A 20,387-nucleotide genomic window follows, 5' to 3' on the forward strand; every position below is an offset into this window, starting at 1 on the left:
TCTGAAGTTTTATATTTATAAAGTCAGTGGAAATATCCATTAGCATGTTGTAAAAATTAACTTCCGAAACTTTTGGAATGTTAGCTTATAACAAATTAAACAATAGAACTATTGCGACATTAATGAACATAATAGATTAATTACGATTAATTACTATAATATTACATTTTGGTTGAATTTATATGGTAGTTAATACTTACATGAGGATCTGGTAATTGCGAGTATCTAGGTGGATATTCAGACATGGGTAGTGCTGGTCCTGAATCTTCACTTCTTCCCTTGTTGCTCAAAGGAGCTGAAAGACACAAGAAAATACGTTTTACTACGAGCATAGTCAATGATAGGGCTATACACCTATTATTAAACTTTTAAGGGCTTAGTTGAGAACGCAGCTCTAGTCCGTTTATCTAAGAATGTTGGTTTTCTAAAGTGTTATTTTTTCTTTATATAATTTCCCTTTCCAGATAGATTTCAACAGTGTGTGAGAGGAATGAAAACACAGGGGAATAGTATTCCTTGTCAAACACCTGGATATATATGACACTCAGTATAACTAATAGAAACATATTTCTCAGTACGAACATTTCAGTGCGTTTCTTAATGTATAAATAAGTATATAATGGGGCCTGTGAAATGAATAATTATCAATTTAAGATTACAAATCATGTTTATTTATTTACTCATTTGACCTGTAGTGCTCCAGGTCTGCACTCCACATTACAGACATTAATTCATAATTACACGTTATGTAATTTTATTTTCGTATTGCATGCTATAATTAATGTGTATAATCGCACCCGTATTGTAAATCTGAGCACAGGAACTTATTTCATTACATGGAGCATAACAAAGCGCTGTCGAAAAGGCCTAATTCTGGCACCTGAACAATAAGAAAAGAAAGAAAACTAAAAAAAAAAAAGGTAAGAATACACACAATAATTTTATCAACGAAAAGTTTCAGAGCAACAATTTTAATTTACGATAAAAAAACACGACCCGCTCGGGAGAGTAATGCTCCCGGAACAACGTTTTTTCGCGCGTTACTCTAGCCAGCTCTTTTACGCGCTATCCTAACCACTTGTTTTAAGTTGGTCACAAAATTTATATCATGGAGTACATGGGGAACAAAACTAGCCCTGCGGGGCTTCTAACCAGTTCCTACTACTACTACTATTTATCTGCACAAAAGTAAGTAAATCACTTTTTTGAGTATTATTTTCGTATTATTTTAATTTAAAAAGTGTTATAAAAATGTAAAAAAAAAAAAAAAACTTTCCTCGGGCCGGGTTTGAACTCACGCCAAAACAGATTTTTGTTATTAGCATGTAGCGCTAGCACATTCTGCCACGAAGACCGACAACAACAAATGTTTGATTTCTGCTATTTGAAGGGAACGTGGCAAGAATTGGATAACGCCAACCAATCATAACTGTGTTTTTCGTTCCTACTTCCGGGAGCATTACTCTTCTGAGCTAGTCTTCAAAAAGGTTGGCAAGATGGCGTAGAATGTTTTACATCATAGAGCGTCATGCTCTTTAATTATTTCAATTTAATTATTAACAACAACTTCCATTCTGGACATAATATAGTGCTTTACAATTTTTATAGTGTTTTACATATTTTTTGTATGTTCTACGCTTCTGCCTTCCTTTTTCAATAACAAACTAGTGTGGAAACAGAACTATCTGAAACAGGCCAATTCGTCCATTGTGGAACGGGCCATCTTTTTACAATTATAATACTAACAAGAAGATTTAAGACAATTTTAGTGAAACAGTCAACTTGGCCTTAGTGCTGTGACTTTAATTTTAAAATCTCCCGCAAGGGAGATACATAGATAGATAGTCTTCAAAAAACACTTAGGCTATATTCACAGTGAATTAGCTTGAAGTGTCATAACATTAGTAAAGGAAGAAATAATTCGATCTAAGAGGTAAAATTATCTTATAAGATAAAATTAAGGAAGAATAGTGTTGTTTTTCGAGGTAGGCCTACCAGAATTAAGTATGTTTAACTGCTACGAAGTTACCGTTTTGGGGACTATTCTGCTCCGAACCCGTATTGCCACGCAAACTTGAATTACTCTATCTAACACTTACTAGGATGTTCATCAAAATTCCCTGTAGAAAACTTAAACTGTGAAGTATCAAAATTGAGATGTTAACCAACGTAGTCTGGCATAATCGCTTTTCAATACAGCTAACTCTCTTCTTATGTGTTAACAAGATTATGAAGTTTAACCAAGGGTACAAGACTATAGATTGATAAGTCAAGGAGCAAATTCTGGAATACGCTTGTTAAGCTATTAGTAAATGATATTTGCGTAGTCATTCATACTTTACATTTAAAGTATCTAATAGATGTAGCTACTCTCGATGTTGAAGCTACGATGGATCAATTATCTAGAAAGAATAATAGAAAGTAGGGATCAGTCATGGCGAGGTACGTAATACGAATATTTTAAATATATACAGAAAGAATGTGTAATATGTGTATGAAAGGACGAAAAGTTAAATAGTCTTAATTTAAAAATAATAAATGCTTACGAATTATGAATATAAGTATTTAAGCTACAAAAGAAATGATGAATGAAAGAAGAGACATTTAGTCAAACATAGATACTTACCTGATACCCTGAAGAAAAATCCGTATGTCCACGTAGTTCGACAAATATCTGGTAAAAGAAGGACAAGAAACTAACCTATCATCCATTCTACATGATACGTCTATAATGTCCAAGTTCTTAGATATTTACCTTGTGGTTGAAGTATCTATACACATGAAGAGATGGTTGACGCCATAATGCAATTATGTTATCTGTCTTCAGTTACTTCAGTAGAAGTTGTAAATGTTATTTGAATTTGTATATGTAGGCTAATAGATACTGTATTTAATCAAATCTCGAGAATGTAAGATTGGACAGTATTATAAATTTGATCATCAAATTGTTTCATGGTTTCCACAACATCTTTACTCTCTTAGTTATTACTAAGTTCGTCACGGTATCTGTTATTACTAAGTTCGTCACGGTGTTCGTCACGGTCCGTGCGATGTCACAATAGACTGAAACAGTGTGACGTCACATCCTTTTCGTTGCCATGGTGATCGCCATTTTATTTTCCAAACAACATGTAGCCTAAATACCTAAAGAACCTATGTGCAAAACGAAAACAGTGATGAAATATTTCGGAACTGCAAACATTAGAGTAGAACAAATACTTATGTTTCTTTTTAAATATTTCTAATGATTGAACCTGAAAAAAAGGCTAGAAAAAGTAATTAGAAAATAAATATGTTAAATAATGTTACGTCCATGACAAGCATTGACACTGAAATCAGCGAGTTCACATGTCTTGTGAAAATTTCCCTCTGATATCGTATATTTTGAGAGTTTCTATATTTTTCAGGTTAAATTAAACCTGAAAGTGTACTCACCCTGTTAACTTTAAATAATTCCGAAAAATTTTTCATTCAATAATATGAGTACGATATACTATTGCAAATTTGAACAGGATTATTGTTTAACAGTTGTTTAAAATATATACTGAACCATTCATAATTGAATGTGTAATTATTGTATATTTTCTAAATGCTTAAAAAAAAAAGTTGATAGAGAATATAAGAAAAGATGTTACCTATATCCACTGATGGTCTTGATTGAATATTTCTAAAGGCTAGCCTTTTCTTTCTTTTGTAATTTATAGTTAGAAATAATATTGTGCACTCCCATTATAAACAGTAGACATTAGAGGTGTAAATGCCCCAATAGAATTAACATTATTCTAAAAGACTTTTTTCTTTTTTAAAAATCATATATTTTTACAGCTTTCTCTGTGCCGACAGTTTGTCAATCTACACGTTAGGGAGTTTATATTGCTTATAATTGCTTCCTATGGTGGATTACATGATAATTGTGCTTACATTAACTATTCGATTTCTACCTTATTACTTAGGGATGTGGAGCTTTAAGAAATAAGCTCTTTAGCTCCATTAGCTTCACGCGTTTGTATAGAAAAAAACATGGCTATCACCATGGTAACGGGAAGGAAATGACGACATCACTATTCCAGTCTATTAACACCTTACGATTCCTGTTCATTCAAGATCCCGGACATTGCGTTACCGATGCGTAACAAGCAATTCCTCGCTGCAACTGTCGTATTGACCTTTGTTCATTGGACGTCGTACAGGATTATACCTCGTGGTATGGTTTACAAGAATAAGGGTACCAGTTAAAGAACAACGTCAGTTAACATCTGTAACGTGCTACCTGGTAGAAGGTTAAATACCTTATGACGACGGTGAGTGGATGAAACGTACGACATAGCGTACACCCACGCACATGAAGAAAGAGAATGTAAGAAACGTGCGTATAAATGAGGATGAGGCTACCACAACAGACCACAGCTGATTTTGCTTAAAAATCATAATTATTTAATTATAATTTAATTTCTTCGAAGGTACGAAAGAAAGGACACTACACAATGATGTTGCAAAATAGAGAATTTTATAGAATTTGTTTTAAACTATCCATCTTTTTTAACAGCACATAAAACCCATACAACTAGTTCGATAACAAACGTTTGATGACGATAGCCATCTGACAAAGATGGTAGTTTCTTTCTTCCTATTCTCTGTTCAGCGTAAGCTCTAAACTCCGATAAACAAAATATTTGTATCCTTCCGCTTGTCACAAATACGATTGGCTAGTGATGTATCACTCCCACTCCCCACGGGTAGGAGCAAATTATACACGTGCATTTTTACAATACTGTCTCGTGTTGTCCAGATACTTCCAGCAGCAGACAAGAAAGAAAAAACTGGAAAGATCAAAAAAATATTTGAATTTCACTGGTAAACAATTGTTGCTTAGTGAGTAAAAGTTTATGTTGTTGGTGTTTCACCACAACACTCGCGGAACCGGATTCATGCCAGCCGTCTTCAGGCTTGAGAGCAGAACACGCGTCCACAGTTGAATTGGCGCCATAATTATTACTGCGCATACTTAGTGTTTATTTCTATTATTTCATTAGCCACACTTGATTGCAGCATTATTAGATAATCCGTATTATATTTTCATCATTTATAATAATGTAGCAGTTTTATATGGAGCTTCATAGTGAAAGTAATGATCAAATCATATGAACTATTTTGCGGAGGAGTAAAAGCGTCGGTAGGACAACAGCAAATCAGCAAGATGTAGTTTCACGTGGCTTTGTTTATCGCAGTTTAGAGCTTACGCTGAACAGGGTTTAGTTTTGTTGGCAATAATTTTTTCGTAGATGGCAAATCAACGCATGTATATGGTCAAGTATTATCAACTTTTGATTACATGAGACCATTTTTTAACACTCCCTCGGCAATTATTTGATATTATGAATACTTTTCAGAAATAGATATAATGTGTATTAATTCCTTTCTCTTGGAATACTTTGTATATATTCTAATACTATTCTGTAATATCCAAGAAAACCAGAGCAGAAGGAATTTGAAATAGTTCTATATGATATTCGAGGAAATAAAGCGAATCTCCGGTTAATTTTCGCGCAATTGATTTCTTTATTTTTGTAACACAAACTTCGCTAACTTACAAATTAAACTTTCAATTATAATTTGTATTTTTTAGTGTCAAAAATAGCTCTAACACGTTGACCGCCATTATATGTATATTTTGACCTTTCTTATCTGTGCGCCACGGGCAACAATCCGCCACTAATACTTTGTTTTCGGCTTTGTTTTAACCCCAAAAATGTATAATTTTCTTTGTGTATGATTTTGCATACACGCGGTGTGGATATTAAATTTTGACTTCTACGCCATACATACCTATAGAGCGAACGTGAAAAGTGAAATATATATTTGTGTGTATGGAAAACCATACACGAGGCGCTGCATGAAGGAGCCGTGTGTATGGAAATCCATATACATGGCAGCCAATGTATGATCTGTCAGGAAAGTAAATGTACACCTATTTTTCGAGTCTGGCATTCCTGCGCTCCATCCGTGGAGAGTATGAGAATTAAATCAATCAAATGTTTACTGAGGGGCAAAAAGGAAAAGCTTAATCTGAATAAGACATTGCAGAGGGGCACAAGCTGTGAATACGAATAGTGCATTGTGTAAATAAAGGACGACACCGAAAGAGAAAGCCAGAAACAGCTGTTAAACTTACAAAAAAAGAGTAAAAATTGTCGAAGTGGGAACATAAAACACAAATACAACAAATACGCCGACAACTAAACATTCACCATGCCATGATCTTGGTGTAGTGGTTAAGGTGCTGGCTTACAAATGCAAAGGACGCAAGTTCGAATCTTAAGCGAGGACATTTAAAAAATTTTTGTTAATAATACGTACAACTCATGAGAGATGGTAAAAGAGGTCGTATTTAGTTTTTCGTAGCAATTATTATTGGTAATGTTTAGTACTGATAATACTTTTTGTCTTTGCGTATTGCTTTTATTATTTTCTTCATTTCCAAAGAAAAGAATATTCGAACAAATGCCACCAAAATTCCTCATATTTTGAATGTAAACGCCATTTGCAATTAGTGAAGAATAAAAATTGAACGTTCCGATGTAGCTGCAAAAAGTAAAAAGAAAAACATGGAAGTCGACCATACTCATGGTTATTAAAAATACAATTTCTACATGCCTTACACCTCCCGACCACGTTTCTACGTTAGCAAGTAAGAGGCTTGTGTTTAGGTTAGGCTCGTCAATACGTTTTGCAAAGGGGCCCGGTTTAGCTCTGACGCACCACAGGTGCGAGAAGGGAGAAAAAAACTTTTTCTCTCTCCCTCTGTGTGTCTACTTATCTATCTATTTGTATATATATAAAACGCTATTTGTGAATGCCATAACCACCCTAATTTTCAGCGGATTGAGATGAAACTTGGCACAAACATTAATTGTTGAAATATCTTGATGAGTTCGTTAACCAGAATAATCAGATGAAAATGTTCAAAATGGTGGCCCTTCAAACTCTTAAAAAGTTCCAAGGGAACCAAATTTCGCCCATAAATAGGTATTCAGAAAGTTTGAATAAATTTTCCTCTTTTACTAAAATATTTGTGTGCAGAAACTTATTGAAATATTGGACCCGATTAATCGCCTAAAGAAGGTTCACGCCCTTTCGCTACGGTCAGTTTTTTTTTTTTTTTTTTTTTTTTGCAGGAGGGGGTTATCTTCCTATTGGAACAAGATGATTGTTACTGATGATATGAAATTACACATTGAAAGTGAAGTAACTTGTGTAACGTGTTATTTGAAAGAATAATATAATAAATGTGCATTCCTCTAACACAGAGAGCTCATGTATTACGAGTTCGTGAGCCTGAATGGCGAGGAGTGTTATTTGATTTGCTTTTTAGTAACACATTGCATTGCAAATAAAGGTAGGCAACATTAGTGGTAAGTAAAACAATAATAATAATAATAATAATAATAATAATAATAATAATAATAATAATAATAATAATAGGTGTTGTTTGTGGCAAGGCAATACCTTCCTCAGTTCTTCTTCAAACGTAATGATTGTAACGCCATATCTCCCTTACAAACAAAATATTAGCAATTTATATCGAGAGAACGGGAAACTGTAGAGCGATGGGACCAACGTTGGACAGTATGCACTCATAGTACTCAGAAAAGTAAGCGATTTCAATGCAAAATGAACGAAGAGTCATTGTCATGGGTACTCATGGGGCCACGGCAGAGCCCTCTTTAGGCAAAATGTCGATAGCTTATATCGAGAAAACAGGAGGTGATACTGGGATGGGACCAACGTTGGACACCGTGGACCCATAAGGCGCATCGAAAAAATTAGGGAGGCGGGCGCCAGCCAGCCTTACTTATTTCCACATAACAATATAAAATTATATTGTCGAAATACACACACGAGTTAGCTACTAATATTTCATATTATTATTATTATTATTATTATTATTATTATTATTATTATTATTATTATTATTATGTTATTATTATTATTATTATTATTATTATTATTATTATTATTATTATTATTATTATTATTATTATTATTATTATTATTATTATTATTATTCAGTTCTTCTTCAAACGTAATGATTGTAACGCCATATCTCCCTTACAAACAAAATATTAGCAATTTATATCGAGAGAACGGGAAACTGTAGAGCGATGGGACCAACGTTGGACAGTATGCACTCATAGTACTCAGAAAAGTAAGCGATTTCAATGCAAAATGAACGAAGAGTCATTGTCATGGGTACTCATGGGGCCACGGCAGAGCCCTCTTTAGGCAAAGTGTCAATAACTTATATCGAGAGGTGATACTGGGATGGGACCAACTTTGGACACCGTGGACCCATAAAGCGCATCGAAAAAAATAGGGGGGAGGGGCGCCAGCCAGCCTTACTTATTTCCACATAATATAAAATTATGTTGTCGAAATACACACACGAGTTAGCTACTAATATTTCATAATATTATTATTATTATTATCGACAGCGTCTTTTCATTACGTGTGCGTGTTTGACATGAAGCCAAAGAGAAGATCCATCATTCGTAGAGAGAATAATAGTCAGTTACTTTAACTGTGAATGACAGCGAAAAATACGAAAAGAGTGGACTACCTGTAGCGTAAAGAAGCAATATTTTCTCTCAAATGGATAAAAAATCAAGCCGAGATTAATTCGAACTCGCATGGACGGCGCGAAAAGCCAGTGCTTTGTCCACTTTTTTTTTTAACTGACTCACTGAACGTGTTTCAGTAACTTACTTATTGCTAATTTTACTTGCTTCACTCGTTTAACTTGCTTTTTCTAATAACTTATAACGACAGAGACACGAACACAGAAACATAAGGAACAGTTAAAAAACATAGATGCTCTCCCGCCGGGAATCGAACCCGGAACTCCATACACCAAAGGCGCACGTGCTAGCGACTAGACCAGCGGGAAGGGCACCACTCTCTCCCTGTGTCGTTAGGGATTACGACCACTGTCTTGCCAGCTATCACTTCTGTGGGTTGTATACTATGATCACATTTTTCTTCTCTGCTGCAAGAGTAAAACCTACATTATATGTAATACATGAGGTATTTAGACCTACATGCTCTTCATATAATGTAATAAAAGGGTCATGCTGGGAATAAGAAAAAGAACATTCCTTGGACAAAACGGAAACTATTGGCATCAGAAATATTTATCTACGATCCATGCGCAGTAGTATATTTCAGAATAGTTACTGTTTTGTTCAGTAAACGAAGAAAGGGGTATAAAAAAGCAAATATGTCGCGTCAACGAGATCGACCAGATTTGACAGGGGCGGAAGCAGATGTATAGTAATACAACAACTTCGCTCAGTTGATACTAGCCGATCCGGTTGATATCACTACCCGAGTTGGTCTTCTGCTTGGGCTCAAGAATTCGACCGTGCAGGTCTCAGCCTTAATTTTAAGAACTACAGTATAATTTTAAGAACTACAGTATAATTTTAAGAACTACAAGAAAAATACCTTTGACTCGACTCGGATTGAACTCGAGTCGAGTCGAATTTTGGCTCGACTCCTGCTCATCCCTATTCGTATTTGTATTTTGTTTCCACTTCAACAATTTCTACTCTTTTTTTTCTTCGTTTACCTATTGTTTCTGGATTTCTCGGTCGGTGTCGTCCTTTATTAACACCATGCACTATTCTTATTCCCAGCTTGTGACCCGCTTCAATGTCTTATTCAGTTTAGGCTTTTCTCCTTACATTGACTTGACATGTGATTGATTTAATTCTCACTTTCCGCGCATGACCGATGAAAATGTTTTATTATTATTATTATTATTATTATTATTATTATTATTATTATTATACTATTGAACTTGCACGGCGAAATTACTGTATAATACGATATCATTTCAGTAATTTTATTCCATTGTATGTTATTTAATTTATTAATGGGCACTAAATTGTCTCCAGATCAACGAATAAATTAACTACGGCATGCACTTTGGTGGAAATATCATTACATGAACATGTTTGGAACGAACCAATAATCTTATTGTAATGATATTTCCACCAAAGTGCATGCCGTAGTTAATTTATTCGTTGATCTGGAGACAATTTAGTGCCCATTAATAAACTAAATAACATACAATGGAGTAAAATTACAGAAATGATATCGTATTATACAGTAATTTCGCCGTGCAAGTTCAATAGTATAATAATAATAATAATAATAATAATAATAATAATAATAATAAAACATTTCCATCGGTCGTGCGCGGAAAGTGAGAATTAAATCAATCACATGTGAAGTCAATGTAAGAAGAAAAGCCTAAACTGAATAAGACATTGAAGCGGGTCACAAGCTGGGAATAAGAATAGTGCACGGTGTAAATAAAGGACGACACCGAAAGAGAAATCCAGAAACAGCAGGTAAAAGGAGAAAAAAGAGTAGACATTGTTGAAGTGGAAACATAAAATACAAACACGAATAGGGATGAGCACAAGTCGAGCCAAAATTCAATTCAACTCGAGTACAACTTGAGTCGAGTCAAAGGTAATTTTCTTGAATTGAGTTCCGAGCCAAGTCGCTGTTTTCGAGGTCTAGTTTCGAGTTGAGTTGAGTTTGATAATGGCTCGCTCGCTCGTTCAGCTCGTTTTAACTCGTTTTGAAATATTGGCCTGATCAGACTGGAAAGCAAAAGCCATGAGAAATGTAAGCAGTAATGTGGAATACTTTTAGTGTTGCTCACGACAGAGGTGCGTCTCATCTCGTAATTTTAGTGCATCTCGTGGGGCAATTTTAGTGTATCTCGTCTCGTCTAGATAACGAGAAGACAAGAGTTTATTATTATTATTATTATTATTATTATTATTACGAAACAGCCTCAAATATCGTAATCACCAATATAAGTATATACTGTAGTTCTTAAAATCAAGGCTGAGATCTGCACGGTCGAATTCTTGAGCCCAAGCAGAAGACCAACTCGGGTAGTGATATCAACCGGCTCGGCTCGTATCAACTGAGCGAACAGCTCGAGTCGGCTCGGTTGGGATGAGCCGATGACCCGAGCCGGCTTAGTTGGAACAAGCCATCGACTCAGCTCAATTGAGCCGATGGCTCGAGCTTTCTCGGTTGGGATGGGTCACCTACTCGGCTCATGTGAACCGGTTCGAGCCAGCTTAGTTGAAACTAGTTCATCAGCACGTTTCGACTCAGCTCAACTAAGCCGATGGCTCAAATCGGCTCGGTGTGGTGAGCTGTTGGCTCGGCTCACTTCTCGATTCGGTTCGATATTGAATGAGCTGTAAGCCGAACCGCTCGAGCCGTTGAGAAGCCCAAACCCGGTCCCAGCTGTTTTGAATATGTTTGGATGAAGCCTATAACTTTTAACAATTTTTTGCTCGAGCCCGAATACTTGCCCCTTCGGAACTCAAACCCAGAACGTGACCGATGTCCTTGCCTCCTGAAGACTTCCAGACGACCGAGATCGACAGTCAATTAGCTTTTACTATTCAGATACAAACCGTATATCTTTTAAAGATTATACATGGAGTTGATATAATAATAATAATAATAATAATAATAATAATAATAATAATAATAATAATAATAATAATAATAATAATAATAATAATAGTTTTAAACTTGCCCTGAAATTTGGCAAAACTTACTTAAAAGTAGAGATTTCGGGGAAAGGGTTCCGTACCTTCAAGACACACCTCTGCAACTACCAACATTTTAAACTAGAACCTTTTATTGAAGTTTCATGTAGAAAGTATGTTTTGAGGAAAATAACTGTAATAAATATAACTGAATATCACGCGACAGTAAGGCATATAATAAACTAATTTTTAGAATATGCAGAGGTAAATATAAAAGCTTTGCTACAAAAATACCTACACAGAGCTTAATTCAATGAGCTCTGAAATACAATGTAACGAAATAGCCTATGAGATTCAGTCTACAGAGCAATTGTTACTTAAAGAATGGACATACACTATTTCGAGAATCGAGACAAGACGGGAAATGTTTACGATACTTTTCGTCTCGTCTCGATTCTCATCTCCAAACAGAGACGAAAATTTTGATTTAGCCCTGACCCGTCTCGAATGTAAAATGTTAATTCTCATGTTATTTTATTTGTTTTAGAAACGAGATGAGAAACTCCTCTTCTCGTGAGCAACATTAAACCAAACCGAAATATTCTTTCGAAATGTCACGTTTCTCCTTGTAATGGTATGACCTGAGCGATAATTTAGCTTCTAGCTTTTAATCTTCTACGAGATAATTATTATTATTATTATTACTATTATTATTCCTGAAGATTTGATAGTTCAAGTATTGAAACATCCGAGTATTCAAATATCTGAATATAATAAAACGTATTTTATCGCTGATCAATCGCCATCAAAAATTCTAAAGTAAGAAAAAAAATTGCAACGTGCATTCGCAGAAGCACCTTGACCACTGAACCGCGATCGCTACGCGGTAAACGATCCGTCTTTAGTCTGGTTACGTTAGGTTTCTTTGTCTCCGCTTGCAAACTTGTATGTTATATTTTTCGATTCAAAATGTCTTTCGTATTTCTTTTATGAAGTCGGCAAAGTTTATATTAATAACTTGAGTTTTTCTTAAACCACTGGTTCACAAGTTCGTTCTTTCTCCACACGAAACTACAAATATGACAGATTGAATTCTCATACTCCCCATTTCTTTCAAAGCAGTCGCCATTACCTGGTCAAAGACTTATTTCCGCCACGATTCATATTAACCAAAATAAATTCATTTTTCGGAAGCGGAACTTTCACTTTCCGGATTTCGCAAAATTATGGAATTCAGTTATACTCCGGAATTCAGAAGAATTTCGGAACTCGGAAAGAATCCGGAATTTAGAAAATTCCGGAATTGAGAAAAACTCCGGATTTCGAAAAAATCCGGATTTTCCGAATTCCGGAATGTTAACGAAATCAGAAATTTCTAAATTCCGGATTTTTTCGAATTCCGAAATTATTACAAAATTGGAATTTTCCGAATTCCGGAATTTATCCGGCTTTACTTTCGGGAGTCCGAAAACTAATAATTCCGGAACGGGCTATCCCTAGTTTATACACAACCTTTCAGAACTCTAAGCTAGTAGCTGTCTACAAACAAACAAGTAATGCAAAGCATGTTGTATACTGCAATATGTCATGTATTAAAATCCGACACCATGACCCTTTTATTACATTATATGAAGAGCATGTAGGTCTTAATACCTCATGTATTACATATAATGTAGGTTTTACTCTTCCAGCAAAGAAGAAACATGTGATCATAGTATACAACCCACAGAAGTGATAGCTGGCAAGACAGTGGTCGTAATCCCTACCGACACAGGAAGTGAGCGTTGGTCTAGAGGCTAGCACGTGAGCCTTGGGTGTATGAAGTCTCGGGTTCGATTCTCGGCGGGAGAGCATCTATCATTTTTAACTGTTCTCGATGTTTCTGTGTTCGTGTCCCTGTCGTTGTAAGTTATTAGAAAAAGCAAGTTAAACGAGTGAAGCAAGTAAAATTAGCAATAAGTAAGTTACTGAAACGCGATCGGTGAGTCAGTTAAAAAAATAGTGGACAAAGCACTGGCTTTTCGCGCCGTCCATGCGAGTTCGAATCAATCTCGGCTTGATATATTATCCATTTGAGAGAAAGTATTGTTTCTTTTCGCTACAGGATGGATTTTCTCTTTGGTTTCATGTCAAACATGCTCACGTAATGAAAAGACGCTGTCGATGATGATGATGATGATGATAATAATAATAATAATAATAATAATAATAATAATAATAATAATATAATAATAATAATAATAATAATAATAATAATAATAATAATATGAAATATTAGTAGCTAACTCGTGTGTGTATTTCGACAATATAATTTTATATTATTATGTGGAAATAAGTAAGGCTGGCTGGCGCCCGCCTCCCTAATTTTTTCGATGCGCCTTATGGGTCCACGGTGTCCAACGTTGGTCCCATCCCAGTATCACCTCCTGTTTTCTCGATATAAGCTATCGACATTTTGCCTAAAGAGGGCTCTGCCGTGGCCCCATGAGTACCCATGACAATGACTCTTCGTTCATTTTGCATTGAAATCGCTTACTTTTCTGAGTACTATGAGTGCATACTGTCCAACGTTGGTCCCATCGCTCTACAGTTTCCCGTTCTCTCGATATAAATTGCTAATATTTTGTTTGTAAGGGAGATATGGCGTTACAATCATTACGTTTGAAGAAGAACTGAGGAAGATATTGCCTTGCCACAAACAACACCTATTATTATTATTATTATTATTATTATTATTATTATTATTATTATTATTATTATTATTATTATTATTATTATTATTATTATTATTATTATTATTATTGTTGTTTTACTTACCACTAATGTTGCCTACCTTTATTTGCAATGCAATGTGTTACTAAAAAGCAAATCAAATAACACTCCTCGCCATTCAGGCTCACGAACTCGAAATACATGAGCTCTCTGTGTTAGAGGAATGCACATTTATTATATTATTCTTTCAAATAACACGTTACACAAGTTACTTCACTTTCAATGTGTAATTTTATATCATCAGTAACAATCATCTTGTTCCAATAGGAAGATAACCCCTCCTGCAAAAAAAAAAAAAAAAAAAAAAAAAAAAAACTGACCGTAGCGAAAGGGCGTGAACCTTCTTTAGGCGATTAATCGGGTCCAATATTTCAATAAGTTTCTGCACACAAATATTTCAGTAAAAGAGGAAAATTTATTCAAACTTTCTGAATACCTATTTATGGGCGAAATTTGGTTCCCTTGGAACTTTTTAAGAGTTTGAAGGGCCACCATTTTGAACATTTTCATCTGATTATTCTGGTTAACGAACTCATCAAGATATTTCAACAATTAATGTTTGTGCCAAGTTTCGTCTCAATCCGCTGAAAATTAGGGTGGTTATGGCATTCACAAATAGCGTTATATATATACAAATAGATAGATAAATAGACACACAGAGGGAGAGAGAAAAAGTTTTTTTCTCCCTTCTCGCACCTGTGGTGCGTCAGAGCTAAACCGGGCCCCTTTGCAAAACGTATTGACGAGCCTAACCTAAACACAAGCCTCTTACTTGCTAACGTAGAAACGTGGTCGGGAGGTGTAAGGCATGTAGAAATGGTATTTTTAGTAACCATGAGTATGGTCGACTTCCATGTTTTTCTTTTTACTTTTTGCAGCTACTTCGGAACGTTCAATTTTTATTCTTTACTAATTGCAAATGGCGTTTACATTCAAAATATGAGGAATTTTGGTGGCATTTGTTCGGATATTCTTTTCTTTCGAAATGAAGACAAGAACAAAAGCAATACGCAAAGACAAAAAGTATTATCAGTACTAAACATTACCAATAATAATTGCTACGAAAAACTAAATACGACCTCTTTTACCATCTCTCATGAGTTGTATGTATTATTAACAAAAATTTTTAAAAATGTCCTTCCCGAGGATTCGAACTTGCGTCCTTTGCATTTGTAAGCCAGCACCTTAACCACTACACCAAGATCATGGCATGGTGACCGTTTAGTTGTCGGCGTATTTGTTGTATTTGTGTTTTATGTTCCCACTTCGACAATTTTTCTCTTTTTTTGTAAGTTTAACAGCTGTTTCTGGCTTTCTCTTTCGGTGTCGTCCTTTATTTACACAATGCACTATTCGTATTCACAGCTTGTGCCCCTCTGCAATGTCTTATTCAGATTAAGCTTTTCTTTTTGCCCCTCAGTAAACATTTGATTGATTTAATTCTCATACTCTCCACGGATGGAGCGCAGGAATGCCAGACTCGAAAAATAGGTGTACATTTACTTTCCTGACAGATCATACAACACCGGTAAACATCTGTTGCTCTGATCAATTCTTTCAACTTTGAGAATCAAGCTGGCTGTGTCGTTCAGATGCTAAAGTAAATCCAGTGCTTTTTCTTCTCTTCTACTGCTGGTACTTACAGTAAATGTGTCGTAATTTACTTCAAAGTCAAAATAAATAGCTTCAGGATAATAGGTAAAGATCTAATTAATAGCAGTAGTCAGTATACGAGTACTCGCAGTAGTCGCATTGTGAATGCAATAATGAAATAGGCGGGAAAAGCAATTAGTATCCATTTAATACGTTAGAACAACACAAACCTATACCTGGGTACTTTCCTGTCAGTCTTGGACTTTTTTTTAATCTTAATGTAATTATATCTTAAGCATTGGCAATAATTGGAATATGAGTCAAGAACGGGAAATGAAGTAAATTTGGGAATTGTAATTTGAAAACCTCAGACATTTTAAAGAAACATTCTATAGTCTTTCATTTACTTTCTTACATTGCCCAATAATTTAAGACAAAAGTAGATAACATCTAATTTTGGTAGTAGGCTCAAGCTTTGTTAAGAAGCACTCCCTATAAGCCGTCATCTTATTCACTCAGGTTCTGAACTTCTGTTGCGATCTAACAACATTACTCAATTGCGTAACATCTTACCTTATCCTGATGTGATTTAATGATTAAGGTTAAAGAGGAAGATGACATAATTTCTTTATAACATGGCGACCCTTCCGAACAATAGCGTCACCAACGACTTATTTGTCCAGATGCTAAGGTTGTTGCGCGTCCAGCAATGGCAAGTCAAGACAACAGAATTTTTATATCAAAACTTTAGAGTAGACTTGATCTATTCCTTAGCAAAATTTAATCTTTTGGATGATTTTTTATAGCTTGCTATAAATTTTCAACGCGTTATGATACTATTTCATAAAACTACTAGTCTTGTATTACTAATATACAGCTAATAAAATGTAAAAACAAATACCAATATACCGTACAAATATATATTATAACATTTTGACAAAAGTAAGAACATTATGCATAATACTGTATTTACAAATAACTGTATTATTGTCTAGTGTTCCTACTTCATAACATTCATAATCGACTTTTTATAAAGAAATAGCCTACTTGTAGAATTGCTAAAGAGTTGTAAAAAACCTCCCTGTTCATCAACGGAAAATATTTTAATCTTAGATGTGTAATTTATAAAAAAACGCACGGTTTCAACTCAAACTTTTCCTTTTGTCAGCCAGCTAAAAGAGCTGGTTAAAGAGAAGGTGGTGTAACTCCAATTTTCTGCTTATTTAGGGATAGCATTGTGTTCAGCAAGTGACAGTCGATTAATAACACAAAGGGTGTAAATCGAGAAACGAATGGCAACAGTGTAGATGACAATACAAGTTTACCCTGTCAGTGGAGACATCGTTCTGGTGACAGCCAAAGGGTGTAATTTAGAGTGACACCACTGTTCCTGCAACTATATGTATGAAGTCTTCGAAATTTGCAGTAAATGTTAAAATCATGCGTAACATTTCAAATAATATTTGATTTGTTGAATTGATTAACTTGTGTTCAGTGAGTTTTAGTAATGGAAGATAGTTAGTGTTGTCTAAGAGAGAAATAAGATTTCGTCGTCTTATCGTAATTTTTTTTAGAAGTCACGATTCCTAGAAACCTTTTCTCATTTCGTCTCATTTTGTAACTTTATGCCATGATTTTTTACTTGATTTCATCTAGAATTCTTCCGCGTCACGAGAGATCCAAGAAGACTGTGATGTAGGCCTAGCAACATTTTAGAGCTAGTTATTATTGGAGTACAGTGTAGTGTCTTCCATAACTGTAACGTTGATAAATGCTCTTCATTGTGTTTACAAACACTTTATCAATTTATAGATTTTATGCTATGAATAATGTAATACTAAAACAATGTTTAAGGTCTAGACTTGAGTGAACTAGTATTGCCCGTGAGACTCGAGAAATTTCTCATCTCGTCTCGAAGTTAAAAATGTTTGACTTTTCTCCACTCTCGTTCAGTTTTCAAGCCCAGACAAGAAATTTTTCATCTCGTAGGCAGCACTGAACCCAGTAGCACTGATTCTAATATATTGGCAGGTAATGGGGTCTAGCGAAAAATTTGTCCATCAAGGGCAGAACTATTCACTGCTTGTTATGCTCATAGCAACCGCGTAGGTGATAGTAAAAATTGTTCCTGTCAGTGGAGCCATCGATCTACTGGCAGCGAAAGTGCTGTAGTTGGGAAGTATACCACTGCGTCTGAAACTGTATTGAGTTTTCAAAATTCGCAGTGAATGTTCGAAATCAGATGATGGTTCAACTAATGACCATTCAGTGAGAGCTAAGATCAAACGAGAAACTTTTCGCAACAGAGGTGATTGCCCTTCCCTTGAAATACTGCAGCCCCTACTAAGGAAGGCCGCTAATTGATAGCAGGACAACCTATCCAACCAGAGCAGCTGTATGCGCAGGAAACCGTAAACAAGTGGTATTTAACTTGCAACTCGCTGAACATGTAATGAAACAATGAAATACTAATTAGAAAAACGGAAAGAACGGAATCCTGATTAGACGTGGCCACACTGCTAGCACATGCAATTATAGACGAACATAGTTATTTTTTTTTAATGGACGAACTTTTTTGTGAACGTAAAAGATAAACCTGTGTTTAATTTGTAATAGATCGTTGTTTTCTATGAAGGAATTCAATCTGAAGAGATATTATGAAATGAAACACACGTCCCAATTTGCAGAAATACAAGGACAATTTCGTCTGGATAAATTTGCAAACTTGAAGAAAAAATACGAGGCCAACAACTCACATTTATAAGGGGTAATTCCGAACATGGCTCCATTGGGAGCAAACCGATGACATCCTATCACTGCATTCTTCACCAGGAAAATTTATCTGCCAAGGGTGTGGATTTCACAGATTTAAATATATTAACTTCATAAGTTCCCGAGAACTGAATCACGGACAGTTCCATGCACTTTTTAGTAATATGGAGGTAGAATACGGTGACGTGTTCTAGTTTATGAAAGTTTGTTGGTTTATTGCAGGTAAAGTGCATAAAAGAGTTTTTGACTTTAAAGGTTAGGAAAGTGAATTCATAGCAAGTAAAGATGACGGAATTGAACAATTCAATGATCTGAAGTGGATGACTGATTTTGTGTATTTCATGGGCATTACAATGCACCTCAACGATTTGAATATCGAATTCCAAGGGAAGAACAATTTGGTAACCTACTTCTATGATTATGTGAAAACTTTTGAATGCAAACTATAGTTGTAGGTGAATCAGCTTAGAATGGCGATCTCACAACACATTTTCCAGCACTGCCACAGACAGTTCAAGACAATAAAAAGTATACTGAACGTGTCCTTGCAAACTCCCCTTTCCAAAACTTTCCTCCTTGAAAATCTGGGAAATTAAGTCTCAAAATCCCTCGATGGAACTATTCCAGGCATTATATAGCAGAATGCTCTTTCGGTTAATCAGGTGCAATCCAAGGTCACTTCTAAGGTTGCTAGGTAACGGGATAAAAATGATTAAACTTTCAGCATTCAGTTCACACACCATAATTCCTTATAGCCCGTATAGCCCGTCTCAAGCCCGTGTTGAGAAAGGATGTGGATCCTCTTCTCACGAGATAAGTTATACAAAATTGTGTTCCACTCACAAACAGGATATGTGCGAATTGTTTTCTGATAGCAAATAAGGTCCGCAACGAAAACAGTGGGAAATTCTAAGTGTGCTGTAGCAGAGATCTCCTAATTTTACTTATCATTTAACAAGGGGCACAAATTTCCCATTTATTATTATTATTATTATTATTATTATTTTGTAATTAGCAGGTTAATTATTCAAGTAGCCAGAAACAGACAGACTTGAGGACGAGGCAGTCCGCAGCAGCGGAAGTGAGACTGTGAATGGAAGTAGTTGAAGGCGATTGAAAGCACAATTCATGACGGCTTTCATGCCATCTACTCGGGGAGCCTATAGAGTCTACATGGTTCTCTAAACATGTTCTCTAGTACTGTGGTTCCCCACCCTTGCTGGTTTACAACTCCAGCTTTTTCAGGACCAGGAGTAATGGGTGTTCATGTGCTTCTGGCAACGGGACGCGTCGACTGGCTGGGCAAGGGTCACTGACCAAGGAATGGCCGGTGGCGGCTGCCCGTTGGAGGGACTGCTGAACCAATGCGGAAATGTGTTGACTGATGACTGTTGTGGTTTCCAAATACTTTGTGCCTCTCATGACCAGAGTCCCGAGAAAATGTTAGACCACAGCCATTTGCACACGCACGGTGTGCGTCGTCGTTTTCCCCCTAGCTTAAGGGAAGTGCAGCCCTGTTGAGGGACAGAAGAATCTGAAGGTATACAGTCTGCTGCTTAAACGACAAGACTTGCCTGAATAATTAACAAATGTGCATGGTGTAACTTCTACTGCTTCACTAGTCCTGTTTATTTTGTTACTGAAAATGAGTTTGCAATGTCTCAG

General features: G+C 35.7%; 1 protein-coding gene across 1 annotated transcript in view; it reads right to left on the reverse strand.

Annotated features, from left to right (window-relative positions):
- LOC145686383 (uncharacterized) overlaps positions 1-20,387 on the reverse strand; it is a 67,375-nt gene that overhangs the window by 9,400 nt on the left and 37,588 nt on the right. The window contains exon 4 of the mRNA XM_081759653.1: positions 201-295. Coding sequence (XP_081615779.1) covers positions 201-295 — 95 coding nt within the window. The remainder of the gene's footprint in view (positions 1-200; positions 296-20,387) is intronic.

The sequence above is a fragment of the Thermobia domestica genome, chromosome 5 (genome assembly GCF_964235325.1).
Source record: "Thermobia domestica chromosome 5, izTheDome1.hap1.1, whole genome shotgun sequence".
NCBI classification, from domain to species: domain Eukaryota; kingdom Metazoa; phylum Arthropoda; class Insecta; order Zygentoma; family Lepismatidae; genus Thermobia; species Thermobia domestica.